The sequence below is a fragment of the Cucumis melo genome, chromosome 7, assembly GCF_025177605.1.
Source record: "Cucumis melo cultivar AY chromosome 7, USDA_Cmelo_AY_1.0, whole genome shotgun sequence".
NCBI classification, from domain to species: domain Eukaryota; kingdom Viridiplantae; phylum Streptophyta; class Magnoliopsida; order Cucurbitales; family Cucurbitaceae; genus Cucumis; species Cucumis melo.
The window spans coordinates 27,127,987-27,146,129 of NC_066863.1; the positions used below are offsets into that span (position 1 = coordinate 27,127,987).

At 32.7% G+C, this 18,143-nt stretch overlaps 2 protein-coding genes across 8 annotated transcripts; one reads left to right on the plus strand and one right to left on the minus strand.

Moving 5' to 3' along the window:
* Nucleotides 1-1,632: 1,632 nt before the first annotated feature.
* LOC103494514 (uncharacterized protein At3g49140) lies at nucleotides 1,633-8,354 on the plus strand. 5 transcript variants are annotated; one of them, XR_007822255.1, is made up of 13 exons: nucleotides 1,636-1,888; nucleotides 2,658-2,724; nucleotides 3,708-3,933; nucleotides 4,121-4,223; nucleotides 4,345-4,409; nucleotides 4,636-4,752; nucleotides 4,863-4,961; nucleotides 5,222-5,375; nucleotides 5,903-6,039; nucleotides 6,279-6,428; nucleotides 7,563-7,651; nucleotides 7,804-7,899; nucleotides 8,041-8,094. XR_007822255.1 is itself a non-coding variant. In XM_051087305.1 (12 exons), the coding sequence occupies exons 1-12, from the start codon at nucleotides 1,855-1,857 to the stop codon at nucleotides 8,152-8,154; spliced, it is 1,341 nt and encodes a 446-aa protein (XP_050943262.1). In that variant the 5' UTR covers nucleotides 1,633-1,854; the 3' UTR covers nucleotides 8,155-8,354. The 5 variants fall into 5 exon arrangements, 4 of the variants coding, with proteins under 4 accessions (XP_050943262.1, XP_050943261.1, XP_008453945.2 ...); XM_051087305.1 differs by lacking the exon at nucleotides 7,563-7,651 and having other exon boundaries at nucleotides 1,633-1,888; nucleotides 5,924-6,039; nucleotides 8,041-8,354; XM_051087304.1 differs by lacking the exon at nucleotides 7,563-7,651 and having other exon boundaries at nucleotides 1,645-1,888; nucleotides 8,041-8,354.
* Nucleotides 8,355-9,721: 1,367 nt separating this feature from the next.
* On the minus strand, nucleotides 9,722-16,607 carry LOC103494515 (uncharacterized). Of its 3 annotated transcripts, XM_051087307.1 has the most exons (12): nucleotides 16,517-16,607; nucleotides 16,152-16,301; nucleotides 15,223-15,317; nucleotides 14,546-14,603; nucleotides 13,809-14,003; nucleotides 13,609-13,685; nucleotides 12,725-12,807; nucleotides 11,908-11,959; nucleotides 11,547-11,615; nucleotides 11,017-11,103; nucleotides 10,865-10,926; nucleotides 9,722-10,059 (listed from the first exon to the last, which is right to left on the minus strand). In XM_051087307.1, the coding sequence occupies exons 2-12, from the start codon at nucleotides 16,267-16,269 to the stop codon at nucleotides 9,855-9,857; spliced, it is 1,101 nt and encodes a 366-aa protein (XP_050943264.1). In that variant the 5' UTR covers nucleotides 16,270-16,301; nucleotides 16,517-16,607; the 3' UTR covers nucleotides 9,722-9,854. The 3 variants fall into 3 exon arrangements, with proteins under 3 accessions (XP_050943264.1, XP_050943266.1, XP_050943265.1); XM_051087309.1 differs by lacking the exons at nucleotides 16,152-16,301; nucleotides 16,517-16,607 and adding an exon at nucleotides 15,623-15,784; XM_051087308.1 differs by lacking the exons at nucleotides 16,152-16,301; nucleotides 16,517-16,607 and adding an exon at nucleotides 15,540-15,783.
* Between the last annotated feature and the right edge of the window lie 1,536 nt (nucleotides 16,608-18,143).

Here is an 18,143-nt window from a genome sequence, read left to right on the forward strand (position 1 = left end):
ATCACATATACCATGGTTTAACTTTAGTTTAATAACATTTTACATTTTTTTTGTTAGTCAATATATTTAACTAGAGGACTTAAAAGACTTATTTGAATTGAGTTAAGAAAAAATTCCATGAAATTAGTCATTTTTTAAATATTTTAGGTTTGCTCTTTCGTTTTTCTTCTTCATCGGTGCGATTTCTTTCAATTGTCTTTCTTATTTTTCTCTTTCTTTTTCCGCTGCGATTTCTTACCATTGTATTCTTTCCTGGTGCGATTTCTTTACATTGTCTTTCTTCTTTTTCTTTTCTTTTTTTACCCAAATTTAAACGATACTATATATATATAAAGTCAAATCTAAAGGATTCATGTATAAATAATTTTGATTTAAAATCGTTTAGATTGGGGTAGTCAAATCTAAATGATGGTCTAAAAAAACTAATTTTTTTTTAAAAAATCGTTTAGCCAAATGTAAACGATTGTATACCAAATAATTTTGAAAAAATAATAAACAAATCTAAACGATGCTATAAACAAATCTAAACGATTGTCTAGCAAATTTAAACGATAGTGTAACCAAATTAAATGATAAAATTGAAAAAAAAATAGTTGGAATTATTCTATGTAAATATTTAGCTCGTTTGTTAAATTTTTTAAAAGATTACCAAAGCCTTGGTAAAAAAACACAATTTAATTTAAATTCTTATGATAAAAGTAGTTTAAAATACATTGCATGTATATCATACGAAGACAACCATAACTATGACTAAATGTAATTCTATTTGAATTTTGCTTTTGAACAACCTTTTTAGTTATGCTCCCTTTGAAGCATATATTAGGCAATTTTTTAATGTTGCTTAACCGAAGTCCAAATTACTGCTATTGAATATAAAATTTCTCATTTTTATATTATTGTCATGAAAATCAACCGAGTCAAAGAAATTGAATTAGAGATAAAAAATATGAAAAAGAAATCCATTAAAAACTTGATACATATAAGTTTAGGATATACAATTCAAAAAAGAAAAAAAGAAAAAAAAACAAACAGATAGCTAAATACAGGAATTCAAAACCAACACCCTAAGTAACACATGCATTAAAAATTTAGATTTCCAAGTCGTGCACCACAAATACTAGCATATGAGGTCTAGACATCATAACCTATCCTACAGGTATTTAATTCTCATGCATTTGATTTCGAACCTCACTTCCAGGTATTTTTCTTTATCAAAAAACATTTTTTCCCTTATCAATCATGCTATTAGTTTCTTTTGTTTTTAAATAAAATTTATAAGTAAATTCTAAAATAAAAAGTCAAACTGTTTTCTAACATTATTAACTTTTTCAACCTTCATCCTAGCAAAAGAAACATTTTCAACCTTACAATGTTTTACCATTATCTAACATATATATATGTAATCTTTTTTTCTTTTCTTTTGAGGTAATATAGATATCTATTTTTTCCTTCAAAGTTCAAAGTGCCCACAAATTCACATTTCACACAAATTTCCTTTGTCATGGCATGGGCATGACCTTGTGTACGAGGTTGAACGTACAAATATGTGGTGTCTGTCTTATCTTATGTCTTCCACTTCACAATTACGATATCCTTTGTTCAAAAGTTTATTTTGTAGGTAATATATAAACAGAATTGAATATTGATGGACCCATTTGTTATTTTCTACATTTATTAAACTGAGATTTCTGAACACGTTGCGATTTGCGGCATCTTTCCCTTTTAGCTGACGTTTGAATCTTCTTTTTGGCCAAATTCGGCTGCGACCTACTCGTAGAAGGCTAGAAGCCGATACCCATCACACCAAAATTCGATTTTGATCTCTCTCTCTCTCTCTCTCTCTCTCTCTCTCTCATGGCAGTTGCTGTAGCTTCTTCACTTACTTTTGGTAACTGCGATTATTCGCCTCTTTTTTATGTTTTCTTTGCATTTGGGATCATCGATTATGAAGAATTGTGAATTTGTGAAATACCCATTTCGTTTTCCTTGATGAATTGATTGTCTTGACAGTTTTTTGTTAAGGGTGGGTCAGCGATCGGCGACTTTTGAGTTGTTTTTGACAACCTTGTTATAAATTAAGAAATGGGTTGATTTTGTATGATGTGGGTTTTTGTTTGTTTGGATCGAGAAAGATGAACAATTGATAAATTTGTGCTATGTGTTTGTCAGGTAAATCTGGTTTTTTCTCAGAGTTTAGGCTTTCTGAGCTTTAGAGGCTCTTGCATGTTACCTAGGGATTTCTATTTTTGTCAACCATCACCTCAATGTGAACTTTTCATTGGGGCATTGCATTTTATCAAAGAAACTATAAATTCATGGAATGGGAAGAAATTAATGTGAATTAGTATCTCTATTTCATGACAATTTACTCATTTTGACCAAGTTTCAATTTCAAGGTCTTTGTTGTCCGTAATTTGTAACCTCTTTTAGGTGTTTGAGATTTTTCCCTGAATTCATTTATCAATTAAATCTTTTCTTTACACCAATAATAATAATAATAACAACAATAATAATAATAATAAATTGTCATCTGGAAGTCGCTTTGTTCTTTTGACATTGCCCCGTGATTGGGGTATTTTGATCAAATCCTTCATTTGTAGCATTTGGTTTGAGTTTTGTTCCTCACTCCCTCTTCCCACTTTTTTAATGTCATACAGAAGGGGCTTCTTGCTCGACGTCATATGCATTCACAAGCCGTTGGAATAGATCTTCTTTTGACGTTTGGTGAGTTCATGATCCACTGTAGCTCGTTGTCAATCTGTTTGTATTCAGGCACGAATGCAATTCTTTTCATTGTTCCGGTGCTGTTTGTCTTATACTTGCAACGAAAAATTTTCAGTTGTTTGGAAGATAATAATGATGGAGAATAACGTCATTACTCATTAGGATACCCAAAAATTATATAAACATTGTTTATTCTTCGTTGTTTAGTTAACTATCCAGGCTGTTCACTTTAGATAATAACCATCCTCAATTCCTCCTCGATCTTGGTCCAACTTTAGTCTTTCTTGGATTTCCTTCATGTGGGAGGCAAGTAAAGCCTTCACGCCGATGTTGAAATAGTGGAAGACTTTTTCAAGCTTCCTCTGGATTCTGGAATAATATGGCAAGGCAGCTTCGAGGCAGCCGGTTGCATCTTCTTGCAAGTTTTTAGTTTCTAATGAGTTCTTTATGAGAGAATTTTTTTCATTATGCTTTGTATTTAGATTTCTAGGGTTATGGTTCTGTTTAGCTTGATCTCTTCTGTTTGGAATTTGTTTTTTAGCTTTTGTTGTGGCTGTAGACTGAATTTTTCTCTTTTCACTTGCTCTTAGTATAATACTCTTGTACTTTGAGCTTAAGTCCCCTTTATTAATAATAGCTTATGTTTCTTTTTGGGAAAAAAATCAATTTATTTTCCTAAACTTTGGGGTCTTATTGCTTAAAACTCTACATGAATAATGATATAAATTAAAACTCTAAAATTTCACTAGTGATCGATTTAGACTCTGCGGTAGAGTTATATTTTAAAATGTTGCTGCATGGTTTTCTCATTTGTTTAAGACTTCTTTGAATGTGGAGGTTATTATAATACTAGAGAAAGATGCTGAAACCAAATCATATGAATAGCCGCTGCTTTTCATTAATATGAGGGTCTTTTGACATTATGACTTTAACTTATCATTTCAAGTTTATGAATTAAATGTTTGTTTTCATGGTTATTTTAGTGGCAGAAATAAAAAATTTGGATCAACAGAATTTCATTGGTTGTCTAAGGGACGTGACCTTTGCTCGTCAAAAGTTTCAGTTGCTGCTGATTACCCAGATTCAGTTCCAGATTCTTCAAGTTATTCAACTAACAAAGGCTATCATCCCCTTGAAGATCTAAAAGTTTGCAAAAGAGCACGGAATACAGAACTCACTGCTGCAGAAGTAGCAAGGACTGCTGTGGAGGTTTGGATTGATGCACTATGTGTTTTCTCTCGATTGTTTTAAAGTTTCTGTACAAAATAGAAGCCCACTGAAATGTGGCCAATGAAAATTGTCGTATAATGCGGTGATATCATTAAGGTAGAATCAAGTGTGCTTTCACCTCATGACCCTGTCTTCTTTTTCTTTCCCTTTTCTTTTTCTCAATTAGGTCAATAGCAATGCTCTGCTGTTATTTCCTGGAACTGTGCACAGTGAACCACATGAACAAGTATCGTGGGATGAGTGTCAATATGTTACTGATGATTATGGAGGTTTTTTCTTCTTTTCACTATACTATTGATTTTCTCTTGTTAATGATTTTCATTTTGTATGGATAAGCTCATACTGTAGCTTAGTGCTGAACCGAACTTGGTAATATTTTGTTCTGTTCAGATTTGTATTTTGAAATTTTTGATAGTGTGAACATGTTAGAAGATCGTGGAGCACACAACCCTGTGGTAAGGATCTACACGTCTTAGATTTATTATTGAAACGTGTTTAATAAATAAAGGTTTAAGTTAAATCTTTCAGATCTACATGTGACATTGCTTTTGTAAACCTTTTTTCCATTCATCTTTTCAAATCTCCTAAACTTTCTCTACTCTTTTTTTCTTCTCACTCTCTAACCCTGATATGGCATATGACAATGTTATTATGGTATTTATATGATATTTTCACTTGCAGAATGCCTTGATTGGTATGGACATGCAAATGTATGAGAGTAGGAGGATACTTGGAGATTATAGTGCGGTAGATAGTGGCTATGGTGATGTTGCTCCTTTTGATTATGATTATATTGAGGTAAGCAGCTAGTTGCTGGTTTCAGTTCATAGTTTTCTGATTTTCCATTTCCTGTTCATGTATATTCTTACTCTGGAGTTAATGTTCCCACATTTCTATTGGTCTTATAGGCAGTGGAAGCTGATTTAGCCAATATTCCAGTTGACTGGGGAGTTCCGGATGTTTCTAGCTTGGTTCATCCTGTATATTTTGCCAAGTGCTTGAATAAGGTGATTACCACCTATTCTTTGTTTTTGTTTCTTTCTTCTTTTTTTATGTTTTTTAAAAGAAAACAAACTTTTCATTGTAGCGTGTATCTATACATTTATATTGTTGTAAATATCTTAGTTCTAAGTCTATTTTACCTTTACTATATTAACTTAAATCTCTTCTTAACATCACACCTTACTCCCAGCAACTGAAGATGTAACAATTTTGTTAGAACTAGGAAAGATCAATCAATTCTTTAGTAAATGTTTGTTATCTATAGGTTGTCAATGTGGAATATGACAGAAACATGAAGCATCCTTCCAATGGGGTTGCCATATTGGGATATCTCAGACCTACATATGCTGATGAAGAATCTTATGTAAGAAGATTATTTAACTTTGAAGAAAGTGAAGGCTACAACACAGAATGGAAAGGTAACTTCCTCATTATGATGAAAAAATGGAAATAGAATAACAAATATGGGTCTGTTTCCAAACCATTCAGTTAAATGGTTGAAGTAATTACCTGTATGGATTTTTCAGAAAGCATTTGGCCAATCTCATGACCTTTATTTGTCTGCCATGAATATATTCCTTTTTGGTGTGATTTAAAAATTGTTCTACAACTCCTTCCACCACATCCAAGGGAAAAGTTTTTGTTGACTGCCATATTATCTCTTTTTTGTCTATACGTAAGAATATATTTTAACAGAAGGAGTACCACAATTATCAGTTCTAGATGTATGTTCTATTCACAAGTCCTCGCTTTACAATAACATACCCAAAATCTCATATTGTCTTTTTGGATCAGGGTTTGATTTATGAAAAGTACTAGAAGGTTCCCATTTGCACGGTTTTTATTTTCCTTTTTGTACTGATTCATTACTTGTGTTTTAGAATATATATTTCCACGTTCTAGCATCTAAACACAATAGGCTTATTGTTGATGGAGTTCCTCCTAGTCATCTCATCTTTAACCTCAGGTTTAGAAGGCGAAACCTCAAACTTGGAGTTCAAAATTGATAGAAGCAGTCAAAAATCTACTCTCTACAGGTTGGAGATATTGAGAATTGAGCTCTTCTCTGTGTATGGAGTTCAGGTGTGTACACGATTCCTTTTACCAACAGTTATGGCTGTTGTAATTTGGTCTCATATATCAGTATTTATTGATCTGTAGTGGTTCAGTAAGATTAGAATGACAATAATGAATGTAATGGCTATTTATCATATCATAGAGTGGAGTATTAAGGAGAAGTTTAATAAAAAAAGAACTACAAAATGGAAGGTAGATTTGGCATTGGCAACTTAGAAATGCTATTTTTTAATGGGTTTTTGCAGTCTGAAGTTAGTTTGCAAGATTTTCAAGATGCTGAACCTGATATTCTTTTGCACTCTACTGAGCAAATTCTAGAGCGTTTTAATGAGAAGGGTATTAAGTGCAATATTGCCCTTAAAGCTCTTTGCAAAAAGAGGGGTCTTCATGTTGAGGTAATTCTTTTTCATTATTTTTTTGTCATTTTGTTTTGCAACAAATTCCTTTTTCTTCTAATCTTCATTGATAATACGACAACTCATTCACCAGCAAATGGGTTGATTATATATCATTTTTATATCCAAAGAAAAATCAAAAGCAAATGGACTGATGCATCTAAGTGTTTTTAAAAATTTCGATTAATGTATTTCACACTCAAAATTTATTATTATTGTCATATATGAATCTTTAAAGTCTACTCAACAAGTGTTTTATGTATGCCTAACACATGTGTTGCACTAACAAGTGTCCAATAGGTGTTCTCAACTGTTAAGTAACCTTTGAGAAATTGGATCTAACAATCTTGTTAAGTAGCAAGACCTTTAGATCTAATACTTGCAACCCTCATTAAACGTGGAATCAACCTAAGAAAAAGTTTGGAAGGATTACCTTGATGATCAAGATCAAGAGTACGAAAAACTTGTTTCTAAGCTTGTGATTCGAATCATTCCACGAGAGGCTTGACCAACACCGCTTGAATGACTCTAGCTTGCAAATCTAAAAATTCATTCGTTTTCCAAATCTGTCAACAGTGGAAGAGAAAAAGGCCTTTATCACTCTAAACTCAATTGGCTGAAACAAAGACTAAAAGACACAACTTTAAATGACTGATTTATGAAGGACAAAAGTGATGAACATTTGGTGTTTTTCAGGTAGATTCCTGGATTCAAGAGATGTATTGAACTTTTTAAGGATTGAAGGACTTGAGAAAACTCTTGTCAAGTCACTTGCCAATGCGTTTTCAATTTGGAACATAGTGTTGATAAGTAATGCATTGAGAATTTTTCAGAATGGTCAATTAAGGAAACTTAGAGACAGTTAAATAACAAACACACTGGGATAACTCTTTGACCTTACCACATTTGGCTAGAGAACTCATAGGATAAAAATTTCAAATAGGCAAACATTATAGTTCGAACTTATTTCTTCTAGGTTTCTTACCTTTCATTGTTCTGACTGATAATGACTGCCAGACCAAGGTATGGGGTTGCACTATCTTCGATACCATAAACTCACTCAGCTTTTTTAGTAGGGGGCGGGGTGGGAGTTGGGGGATAAGAAATGACAATCACTTTTTTCAATAAAACTAGGTTTACAACCTGAAGGGCGATGGGGAAAAGGACTTGACCTTCCCATCTAAGTTGAACGCAGAGTTTAAATTTCTGTTCATTGGCCTACTGTGAGTAATCAGATCTTGCTATTTACTACTCTCTCACTTATTCATTAGCGATTTAGTTTTAGCCATTTTACCTGTTTTAGAAAACATGACTAGAAGATAGTTGCTTTGTTAGACTTCTCCAGATATGATAGTGTGTGATATATGTTTTTCAGGATGCTATTTTGATCGGAGTCGATAGTCTTGGCGTGGATGTGAGAGTATGTTTTGGGACAGAAGTACGGACTTTTCGATTTCCCTTTAAAATCAGGGTAAGCCACCTCACCTTCAATCTACAGTCTATAAGAGTATTTCTCGTTTGTATGAAGGTTTACTAATGGCATCTTCCTCCAGGGATGTCTTTCCTTTTAGTTAGTTGATTATATTATGCATTTTCTATGTTGACGTTGTAGGCAACATCAGAAGTTGCAGCAGAGAAGCAGATTCAGCAACTTTTGTTCCCACGATCTCGTCGTAAAAAATTACGAAGCAATGGGGATGGATTGAGAGATACTGTCAGTTTTTAGAATACCCTCTGCGTTATTTTGACATTTGGTGGTTCCTAGAAATAAATTTCAAAGCTAAGGCGATTTCGTTTACTCAAATCCGTCATAGCATTAGTTTTAGTTTGAGAATTGTACAGTTCAAGTTGATAATTTGTCCCTTTTTTATTGGATTCCTTTGTCTGCTCTTATTTTTTCTTGGTATTACCCCCTTGACTTTCATATCCGAATTCCCTTGGTGTCACTACAAGGCTTTTTTCCCAATGCTGATGCAAATATGCGTTGAAATATGTAACAAATCGTGTCGACGGAGACTATGCCGACATATGCATGGGCAAACACCATCACCAGAAGACAGTCAGCATACCTTCTGCACACAATACATGCCAAAGTCTTTGGTTGTCGGGAGAGAAGGTCGGCACAGCCCGAAATTCTTGCAGTGTGTTTTCCATCACGGGCTCCTCTTGGAGATTCATTCTCATCGATATTACTTGATTAGTTTAAGGCTGCTAAAGTAGTTGAAAGCAAACAGGGCCACATAATCGATTTCCCAGATGAAAATGAAATGTTAGCGTGGGTGATTGACTATGAGTCTATGAGGACACATCCTTTTGCTGGATTTGTAAGACTAGATATTTGAGACAATGGTTAGCATGTTATTGAAAAAATTTAGTAATGAAATATAATAAAATAACAAAATATGAAATTGCTCCAAAAAAAAAAAAAAAAAAAAAAAAAAACTCTACTATATCCAAATCTTTTGGAATTTTCACCAGTTTTTAGCAAGTAAGAGGTGAAAGAGTATATGTTTGTGTAGGACACATGACAAGTAGGAGTGGATTAACAACATATATACACATAGGGTTGGTGGGTGAAGGCCACTTCTTTCTTAAGTACAATATGCATGGATATCTATAATATAGTAATATTCCTTTTGTAAGTTATCTAGTACCTTATTGTAATGGTTGGAACCATTTGAATTTACGGATCTATATTCTCATTGGAGTATATATCTGATCTTTTGTTAGGAAGGTTGCAAAGCCTTGGCCCATGGCTACTTGGACTTCTGTTTTCTTCACCTTCTTTGTCCTAGAATCACTTCACAAGTGTCAGTAGCCCTTCAGGGCATAAACACGAGATGTAGGTTTTAGAAAATAGAGCTTTTATTCGAGATTTGAAGGTTAATGCATTTCTTCTTTGAAAATTAGAAAAAAAGAGGAAATCAGGTTTGCATCAGTGTCACCCGTGGTCTTCTCTACGCTTGAAGTGGGGCATAAAGCCCACACCTTGGAGTAGGATTTTTAAAACACTTAAAATGAATTTGGTTATATTCATCTATACATAAGGTCTCTTTTATCACCTTGAAATCTTTTCGTCGATTAGCTAATTTTTTGAAGCTCCATTACGAGAAATATGTCCCTTAGGTTGGGAACCTAAAGAATTGAATTTGGTTGAACTGCCTCACTTTGGTGAACGTCGCCTTAAAATCTTGATCAATGTCATTAGCATTTATAGATAGTGATTTGGAGAGGTGGTTTCTTCTATCCACAAAATGAACTTTAGATTAGATCATTTCCAAAGAAACATGAAATTGTATCAAATAAAAATGTGGACATTTTCTCATTTATGCATTAACAGAAGTTGTCTACATTATCTAATTACACTTTGGAATTGATCAATTCTATCTTTTAATGGAACATTACTTTTAAAGTTCTCGATTTCAGTTATTTTGGTTCTACCAGACCTATCTCACCCTTCTTGTCAATGCCTTCCATCCTTGCATTGCCACCACCGACAACACCATCTGGCCTACTACTACTGCCTTCAGTGACGATTCTTTCGTCCATCTTGTGGTTTCTTGAACCTCCTTCCTCATCTACAACTACATTGGCAACATCAGCATGGCTGCGATCTTCGTCTTTGTCAGCCCTACATTCAACATGGTATTTTCAGACACTAGCCGGAATGCAAATGACTAGATGTTGATAAAGTGAATATACAGAGATTTCTAAGTTGATGTTTTTCTGTCATGAGCCTAATCAAATAACACCTTTTTCGACATACGGGGGTTTTAAAATATCGATGAAAAATATTGAAGAAATATGATTTTAAATTCCTGATTTTGAAACAAAGAATTTGATACTCAAAACTAGTTAGGCTCAATTAAAATGCACTTACGGTATGAGATAAGAAGTTTGAGGTGGGTGTTTAAAAGAGACATTACTACTTCCTAGGATTTGGAAAATAGTCGGAAAGAGTCCTTAAACTCATCTTCCTCCTTTTTTCCTCCTCTCCTTCCTCTCCTCTTTTCTAGCGAACCTCGTCCAACTTGTTGGAATGAAGTCAGTTTTGAAGAGCATTCAGAATCGATAGCTCTGTTCCATATTTGATACAAACAAAGGACCTTTGTTCTAGAGATCCTTTCGATCTAGAACGAAGACCTTCGTTCCAAATCTGAAACGACAACGGCTTAGGAAAGAGGCAATGGACAAGGCAAAACCTCAACCAAAACATGTACATTTTATTAATTCAAGCGTCCAAGAGCATGTCGGCCTAACTCAATGAAGAACTAAAATCCTTTGCAGTCATCCTAAGTTTTCTTGCTAAAATTTAAGATCCATAATACCAAAAAAGCTTATCAAAGACCAAGCTAGAAGGAAAACGATATCTAAGCTTTTAAGTATATATCAGGCTGCAATCAGAAAACTTTCCAAAAAGAAAGTAGAATACGTACACTGAATAAATAACAAGCCCAACAACAACAGCAGCAAATGCCACAAAGTATATCCAATCAACCTGCAAACAAATAGTTCAATAATACAACTAAGTCATTGGAGATAGAACTTTGTATTAAAATAAGATACAGCATATTCAATGTTACCAAACCTTCTCATGATAGGCAAAAATGCGTATTACAACAGCCCACATATCTGAAGTAAGCAAAGACAGATTCAACATTGCTGCTCCATTGATCTAACATGGAAGAAATACAAAGCTTCATGCAATTTTATACTGATTAATTATAAGAGAACACAACTTCATTTTCATTGAATGACTCAACTATTTGTTATGTGCTTTATTATGTACCGAAAACTATTTATTTTAGAGTTTTCAGCTGTTGGGCATAAAGATTTTGGTTGAAAAGCAAAGGCTTTCACAGAGAGAATTCCTCCAGCTCTCTCAAATGTGCTGAGTTCACATGTTCTTCTTCCATATTTTTCTAGCATCGTTTTGTACAGTAATAGCTGACTTACTGTTGTTAATTTCTGGTTGGTATATATATAAAGCAGGGAAGCTTTCCCTTTAATTTTCTGAGACAGTATTCTTGCTTATTGACACATATTGTTAAACTTTAGAAGATAAAAAAAATTTCAATGTCACATCCCTTTAGAGAAAAGAAGTCACAAGTTTCATACCTGAAGCAATACAGGAACTAATGAGTAGAAGAGAAACATAGCCACTGAAAATCCAACAAATGGAAGTGCCTGCAACCATTAATAAAAATGATAAAATCATGTGAGAAGTAATGGAAGCTTCTCACAAGTAACGACATCTCCTGAGTAAACTCAAACCTACAACTCTTACTGCAGATCTACCCAGGCATTTAAGCCAGGATCCTTTTGATTGACTTTCTCAAATCAATCCAAACATGCCCTTAATCTTCTCTAAGATTTTCAATTATGTTCACCAATAACAAATTTTAGCAGAATTGGATACAACTCGAAGAAGTATGCATCTATATTTGAGTTGATATTAATGAGAGAACAGGAAACTTACTGCCTTAGGTGTCCAATTAATTGATTTTAACTCGTTGCGCTCTATTATGCTTCTATTAAAATTGTCAAGGCTCAAAAGCTAGAGAATAACAACTTTAGAGACATAATAGTTGTAGCCAGCTAGCTCAAGAATGAAAAGAGGATCTCATAGAGTTATACTTGCATCTTTCCCAAACAATTAAAATTGTTGTATGATTAGGATTAGTCGTATTTGTATCTTTTTAGTCTTTGAATTTTAAATGTCTCCGATAGGTTCATAAATTTTTTGTTGTGTTTAATAAATTTTTTAACTTTAAAAAGTGTCTACTATGTCATTTTATTTTTATTTTATTTCTAATAGATCCCTTGATTTTCAATTTTACGTTTGATAAATCCTTGACATGTTTGACCTTTTTTAAAATTCATTTTAAGACACAACAAAGATTCTATTAGACAAAATTTAATTTTTATATTGAATATCAATTTTTTTCTTTAACTTTTTAATTTCGAACATGTTGAAGATTCATTCGATATGAAATTGAATTTTAAGGATCTATTAGACATTTTTTAAGTTCAGGGATTTATTAAACGTAAAGTTAAAAGTTCAATGATCTATTAGATATCTTTAAAAAATTCGAGACTAAGTAGACATAGATTTAAATGTTTAGAACTAAAATTATTATCAAACCCAAAAAGATTTTAAAAAACCAAAGCAAAAGCATTGCTTCATCCAAAGCTGATTGGAAAAGAAAAAAACACCATGTAATAGGCTATGGACATTCATCAAAAGTCCATGAAAGTAAGTAGTGCTCTGAGTGAACATTAGATCAAAAGGATACATTTGGATTCCACTGATGATTGAGCCAAAGAGACCAAGCATTGCCATTAATTCAACTCTGCCAGCATTCTTCACAAGGAATTCCTGAAAATTGAGAAGAGCCAAGGACCAAGGATTCATAAAAAGAAAATCAAAATGAAGAATGATTTAAGAAGAATTGAATTCCTAATCAAAATATGATAATAATATATGTAGTAGAATTATCATAACAAATGATGAGCTCATATGAAATTAAAAAATATGAACTTCACTACCTACTTTACACATCCTTTCTACAAATAATACTTCTTGGTTTTCGTGAAAATTATGAACTATGCCAAACCAAATCAAGCCTAATATTTGATTTTTACTAGTGTTTGTTTGGGTTTTATTATAGAAACAACACTTTATATTGAGGAAAAAAAAAAGAGAGAAAACACGAACGTACAAAAAACCAAGGGCACAAAATAAGACATCCCTCTACAAGAAGGGATTCTAACTATGTCAAATAATTCTATAGAATAGTTACTAAGGTCTTCAAAATCGAAGCCCACAAAAGACCATAATAGTGAACAAGAGACCAAATCTTATTAGGATGTTTATCCCTCCATCTAAAAATCCCATTATTTCGCTCACTCCACATAGTTCATAAGTTCACACACACGCTTCGGCTAGTCATATAAAGCATTCTCCCTACATGGTTGATTGAGGAGAAAGTGACCAAACTGAATTATTTATATATATGGGTTGATCTAAAACCAAAAGTCAACCAAACTGAATCGAATATTTGTGATTCGGTTTGATTTAGCTACCAAACGGAACTGAACCACTCATGAACACCCCTAGGAAGAAACCAGAAATGGGAGAAAGAAGTATACAACCAAGAGATATAAATACACACATTACCTCACTGACATTACTGACAGCATAAAGGGTAGCACCAGCAATAACCAGCGCATCCCCTTTAATGGGGTTGCTTCCTCCTACAAACAAATTACTGAATAAGGCTCTGGGAATATCCATTACATGAAACTTATTTTGACAAGTGATTTTGAAAAATAAAATGTGATATCAAAGAGTAGAGAGGAAAGAGATCAGAATGTTACCTGCCCGGTCACCGGCATGAACATCCGAAAAGATAACCGCGACGATGCCAGCCACACAGATCACGACACCGATTATCTTCCTCGGTCTATATTTTGTTTTCAAAAATAGCCAAGTGAATAGTAACACACAAGGGATTGCCCAACAATCAAGTAACATTACACTTGTTATAGATGTGTATTGGTAGGCCTTTACCACTGCAAAATCATTAGAATATGAGATGCAGAATGATATGATTTCAAGGGCTTAGTTTGAAAGATTATTAGGGAATAATAATAGGGAAAGGAATTCGATAACAACAATAGAAATGGAATAAGACAATTGCAAATTGAATCTCTATCCTAAAGTCCCTTATTAGTTATTCCTATCTACAGTTGGTCACCAGTTCAGCGTCCATTCTTAGCCTCAATTATTTTCTTACGTCAATTGTGAACTCCGCTCCTTGCTTGGTCTAATGAGTACGAGAGCCACAACTAAATAACATCAATTTTATGCCTTATTAACTCTATGCACTTGGATTCTAGGAGTTCACAACTTTTTGAAGTTTACAACTCCACTCCTTACTCCAAACACTTTCTAGCAATAATTATCCCAAAAATACTGAGATGGTTTATTCCATTCCATTAAGACGAGGGAAATTGAAAAACAGCTTCACCAAGAGGGAGAAAAATGTTACAATGCTTACACACAACATATAAAAATCCATAGCATAAACTAAAAAATAACACTAATGATTTACCAAGGTAATTGGCCTCTACATCTACTAATCCAAGCAGTATGTAGTAATACCACTTTGCCTGCATTGAGAAGAAGCATGTTATTTATTTAACAACTCCATTAGACAAAAAAAAAAAAATATATATATTATTAATAATAAATTTTTGTTCTTCTTTCTAAACTTTTGTACTTGTTTCTTCACAATTCCTTTGGCTACCTAACGATCATTTAAATGCTGGGGACAAAAGAATCTACTTAAAAGTCGAAGGTCAAATACATTATCATTAACATCTCTGTTCCATGATGAACTTTCCCCAGATTAAATTAATAAGACAACTATAATTTCAATCAAACTAAAGTTTGTTCTATACCATCCTTTTTGAACTCTCGGAATATTCATTTTAGTATCTATTTTAGTTTCTGTGCTTTCAACCTTGATCCTTGTACTTGTAAAAAGAAATCATTTCAGTCTCTATTATTTTAAAAATGACCATTTTGGTCCCGTAGAAATGAAAACGAAGAGGTTAAAATGGTCACTTTTTTAAATGTACAAAACTAAGATGACGCTTTAGAAAATACATAGTTCAAAATGAACAAAAGGCTAAAATTACTAAACCAAACCAAACCAAAACCAAAAGTATATAGAAAGTAGCACCTAAATCATGAACTATATATAAAACCAATGATAGGAAAAGTAACCTTCAAAGCTTTCCTTCTAGAAAGCATGGTGATCCCATAGACAAAGGCCAAGAGCACATAATTTACAAAAGACTGTGAGGTAGGTGCATCAATTCCTAAAACAGAAGCACAATATAAAGCATCAAATTCAGAATGCTATCAGAATAATAGCATTATTCCCTCAACTACTATGCAATGAACAAAGAAGTTAGATAAAAACAGAGATAATTGTAAAATCCCAATCCCAAAGTCTAAAATGATTTATCCCCCATTTTTCAAAATTTCGGAAATTTTCCCTCTCGCTTACGTTATCTAACAACCAAAATTACACAAATCACCTTCAATTTCTCTCTTTTCTTTTCCTCTACTACCCCATTACCCTCTTTCTCCATTTTTTTAGCGGTAGTCTTGGGAACATTACAGTGGATCATCAGAGTGGGATCAGAACGTTGGATGGCCGCTGGAAAGCAAGAGAGTGTATACAGAAAGTGAGCGTGAGAGAGGAGGCCGAGAGAGGGAGGATCATTTTGGTAATTTAACCCGAAAACGACGTAAAATGTTTTGTACAGATAACCCTTTCACGAGCGTTAATATATAATCTTTTACTTACTTCACAGTCTATTGTCGTCTTTTTTAAGATATCTCGTTAGAGATGATTACGTGTATTGTAAGAATATGGCATAAGCAGAAGTTTATATACCATAAATTTATGAGGAGCAAGCCATCAATCATAAAGACCCTCCTGTCAGGATCTTTCGCACAAAAAAAAACTTTATAAATAAGACATTGAAATAACTTTATTTTGAAAAAGTAGTATTGACATGATCTTTCTATCTAAAAGTTGAGATTTAATCCTCGCCCCGCAATGGTTGTTAAAAAAATGACAAACCCCAATAAAAAAAAACATGATGTAGATTAAAAACAGAGGAAATGAAAAAGAAAAAACGAACCTTGTTTAGCAAGTTCAGAAGAAGAAAAGCCGGTGGAAGTAATGAGAAGAGACAAAATCTGTCCCAATCCAAGCCCTATCCATGTCTTCTTCGTCCAAAGCCTCATAAAATCCCTCATCTTCAATCCACCAAATCCCCAAACACAAAACCCTAACAAACGTTAATGGGCAAGAAGAAAAATCAGGGGAAAAAGGAATGGTTTTGAATTTCTTGTGGCATCAATGGATGATCATGAACAGCTTTCAACATTGAACAACACTAGAGTCCATGGGCATTATTGTGAAGGTTTTGTTTATCGTTTACGAAAAATGATATAAGCAAAAGACATAAACACTGAAAATTGAAAGCATCGTAAAAGAAAATACAAGTCAAAGCCGCAATGGCCGGATCATACGGCAATGTCAACTGGCACTACCATGAAACTCATTGCAATTGCTCTCTATACTTAATTCCATGCAAATCACAATAATAATAATTACAATAATTTAAAAAAAAAAAAAGCATTGACTTTGGGATTTTGTGTTCGTAAACATCAACAATGTCAATGATTGAGCTATATCCACTTAGCATTAATCAAGATAAGAATGATGTTTCTTTTGATGACTAAGATATTCATTTTTTCATCCTTCACTACATACAAAAAAAAGTATATTTTTTCATCCTTGACTAGATACAAAAAAAATTATATATGTGTGTATGTATGTATAGTAAAATTTAGATCTAGATCCAGCTACAAAAATCTATTAATAATAAAGTTTTCTCACTATTAGAATTTGCAATTAGAAGTAATGGACTTTTATCACCGATATATTTATAGTAATTGATTTTGAACATTCTATAAGAAAGTTTGTCACGGATAAAAGTATATCATTCATAAACAGGTATCAACACACATGTAGAGTATATTATTGTTGATACTCTATGGTGATATGAGATATCACTAATACATTTTGTGTGATTAGAGTCTATGATATTTGAAACCTATCATTAATAACCAAGGATAGATTTCACCTAACAGATATAAATCTATCACTTATATATAAAGTTACTCCTATATACGTTTTTATTACGTACATTTTAAGCTTTAACTGAAAGTTAGTTGAACTCTTCATATGGTTGTATTGAAAAGGAGATAGACATCACGTTATTAAGAATATTTGGTTGAGTTATCTAGAGATGGAGAAAACAAAATTGGAGGAAGAAAGTGAGAAAAATAGAGAAAGACAAAAGAAAAATATTTTTCGAGATCTATAAGTAATAGATGAGATAGAATTTATGATAGTTGTATATAATCTAATAGATCATAATAGTTTATCATTGATGAGAAGGAGTTGGTATTCACTTCTAACTATATGAAAAAGAAAATCTATTGCGAAGAACAAAATATGCTATTGATTATTTCGACTATTTTATTGGTAAAAATATTTTGTTGGGCCGACTGTTTAAAAATATGTGCCATTGGTCCTGAATGGTTTAAATAAGCCATTTTAGTGTTCGGTTTTTCAAAAAAAGATCAATTTACTAATAAAATAATTAATTTAATTTGCGATAAGATGAAAAGATCTATTAGAAGAAAAAACATTAATAAAATATGGATAACGAAACAAATAAAAACATCTAGAGATAGAAAAAGTATTCGTACATTTAATTAAAAAAAATTATAGAAAACCAAATAGTTATCGAATGGACCAAAATGTTGTCTCGCAAAATTTATCATTTTAATTATTTGCACAAATTGATTTGTGGTTCCATTTTTTTTCTTTAATGTTAACAAGTGTATGAGATGTGTATCAATATGCCCATAACACATCATTGGAAGTTTATAATATTATTTATTAATAGTTCATGGCCCATTTGTGATTAATAAAATTAAATGATATCATAGAGCTGACTTTTTAACATATTGTTTTGTATTCCTTTTACTTTTTTTTTTTAATTTTAAAAAAATAATGTATAAATCAATATAATGATAAATTTATCTAAGAATCAATT

Bases quoted from the DNA above. Each gene is read 5' to 3' on its own strand.
- LOC103494514 (XM_051087304.1), top strand. From the start codon at position 1,855: ATGGCAGTTGCTGTAGCTTCTTCACTTACTTTTG. The intron at 1,889-2,657 runs GTAACTGCGATT...AATGTCATACAG, and splicing joins AGCTTCTTCACTTACTTTTG to AAGGGGCTTCTTGCTCGACG. The intron at 7,900-8,040 runs GTAAGCCACCTC...TTGACGTTGTAG, and splicing joins GATTTCCCTTTAAAATCAGG to GCAACATCAGAAGTTGCAGC.
- LOC103494515 (XM_051087307.1), bottom strand. From the start codon at position 16,269: ATGAGGGATTTTATGAGGCTTTGGACGAAGAAGACATGGATAGGGCTT. The intron at 15,318-16,151 runs GTTCGTTTTTTC...CTTCTGTTTTAG, and splicing joins TTCTGAACTTGCTAAACAAG to GAATTGATGCACCTACCTCA. The intron at 14,004-14,545 runs GTAAATCATTAG...ATGATTTTGCAG, and splicing joins TGTAGAGGCCAATTACCTTG to TGGTAAAGGCCTACCAATAC.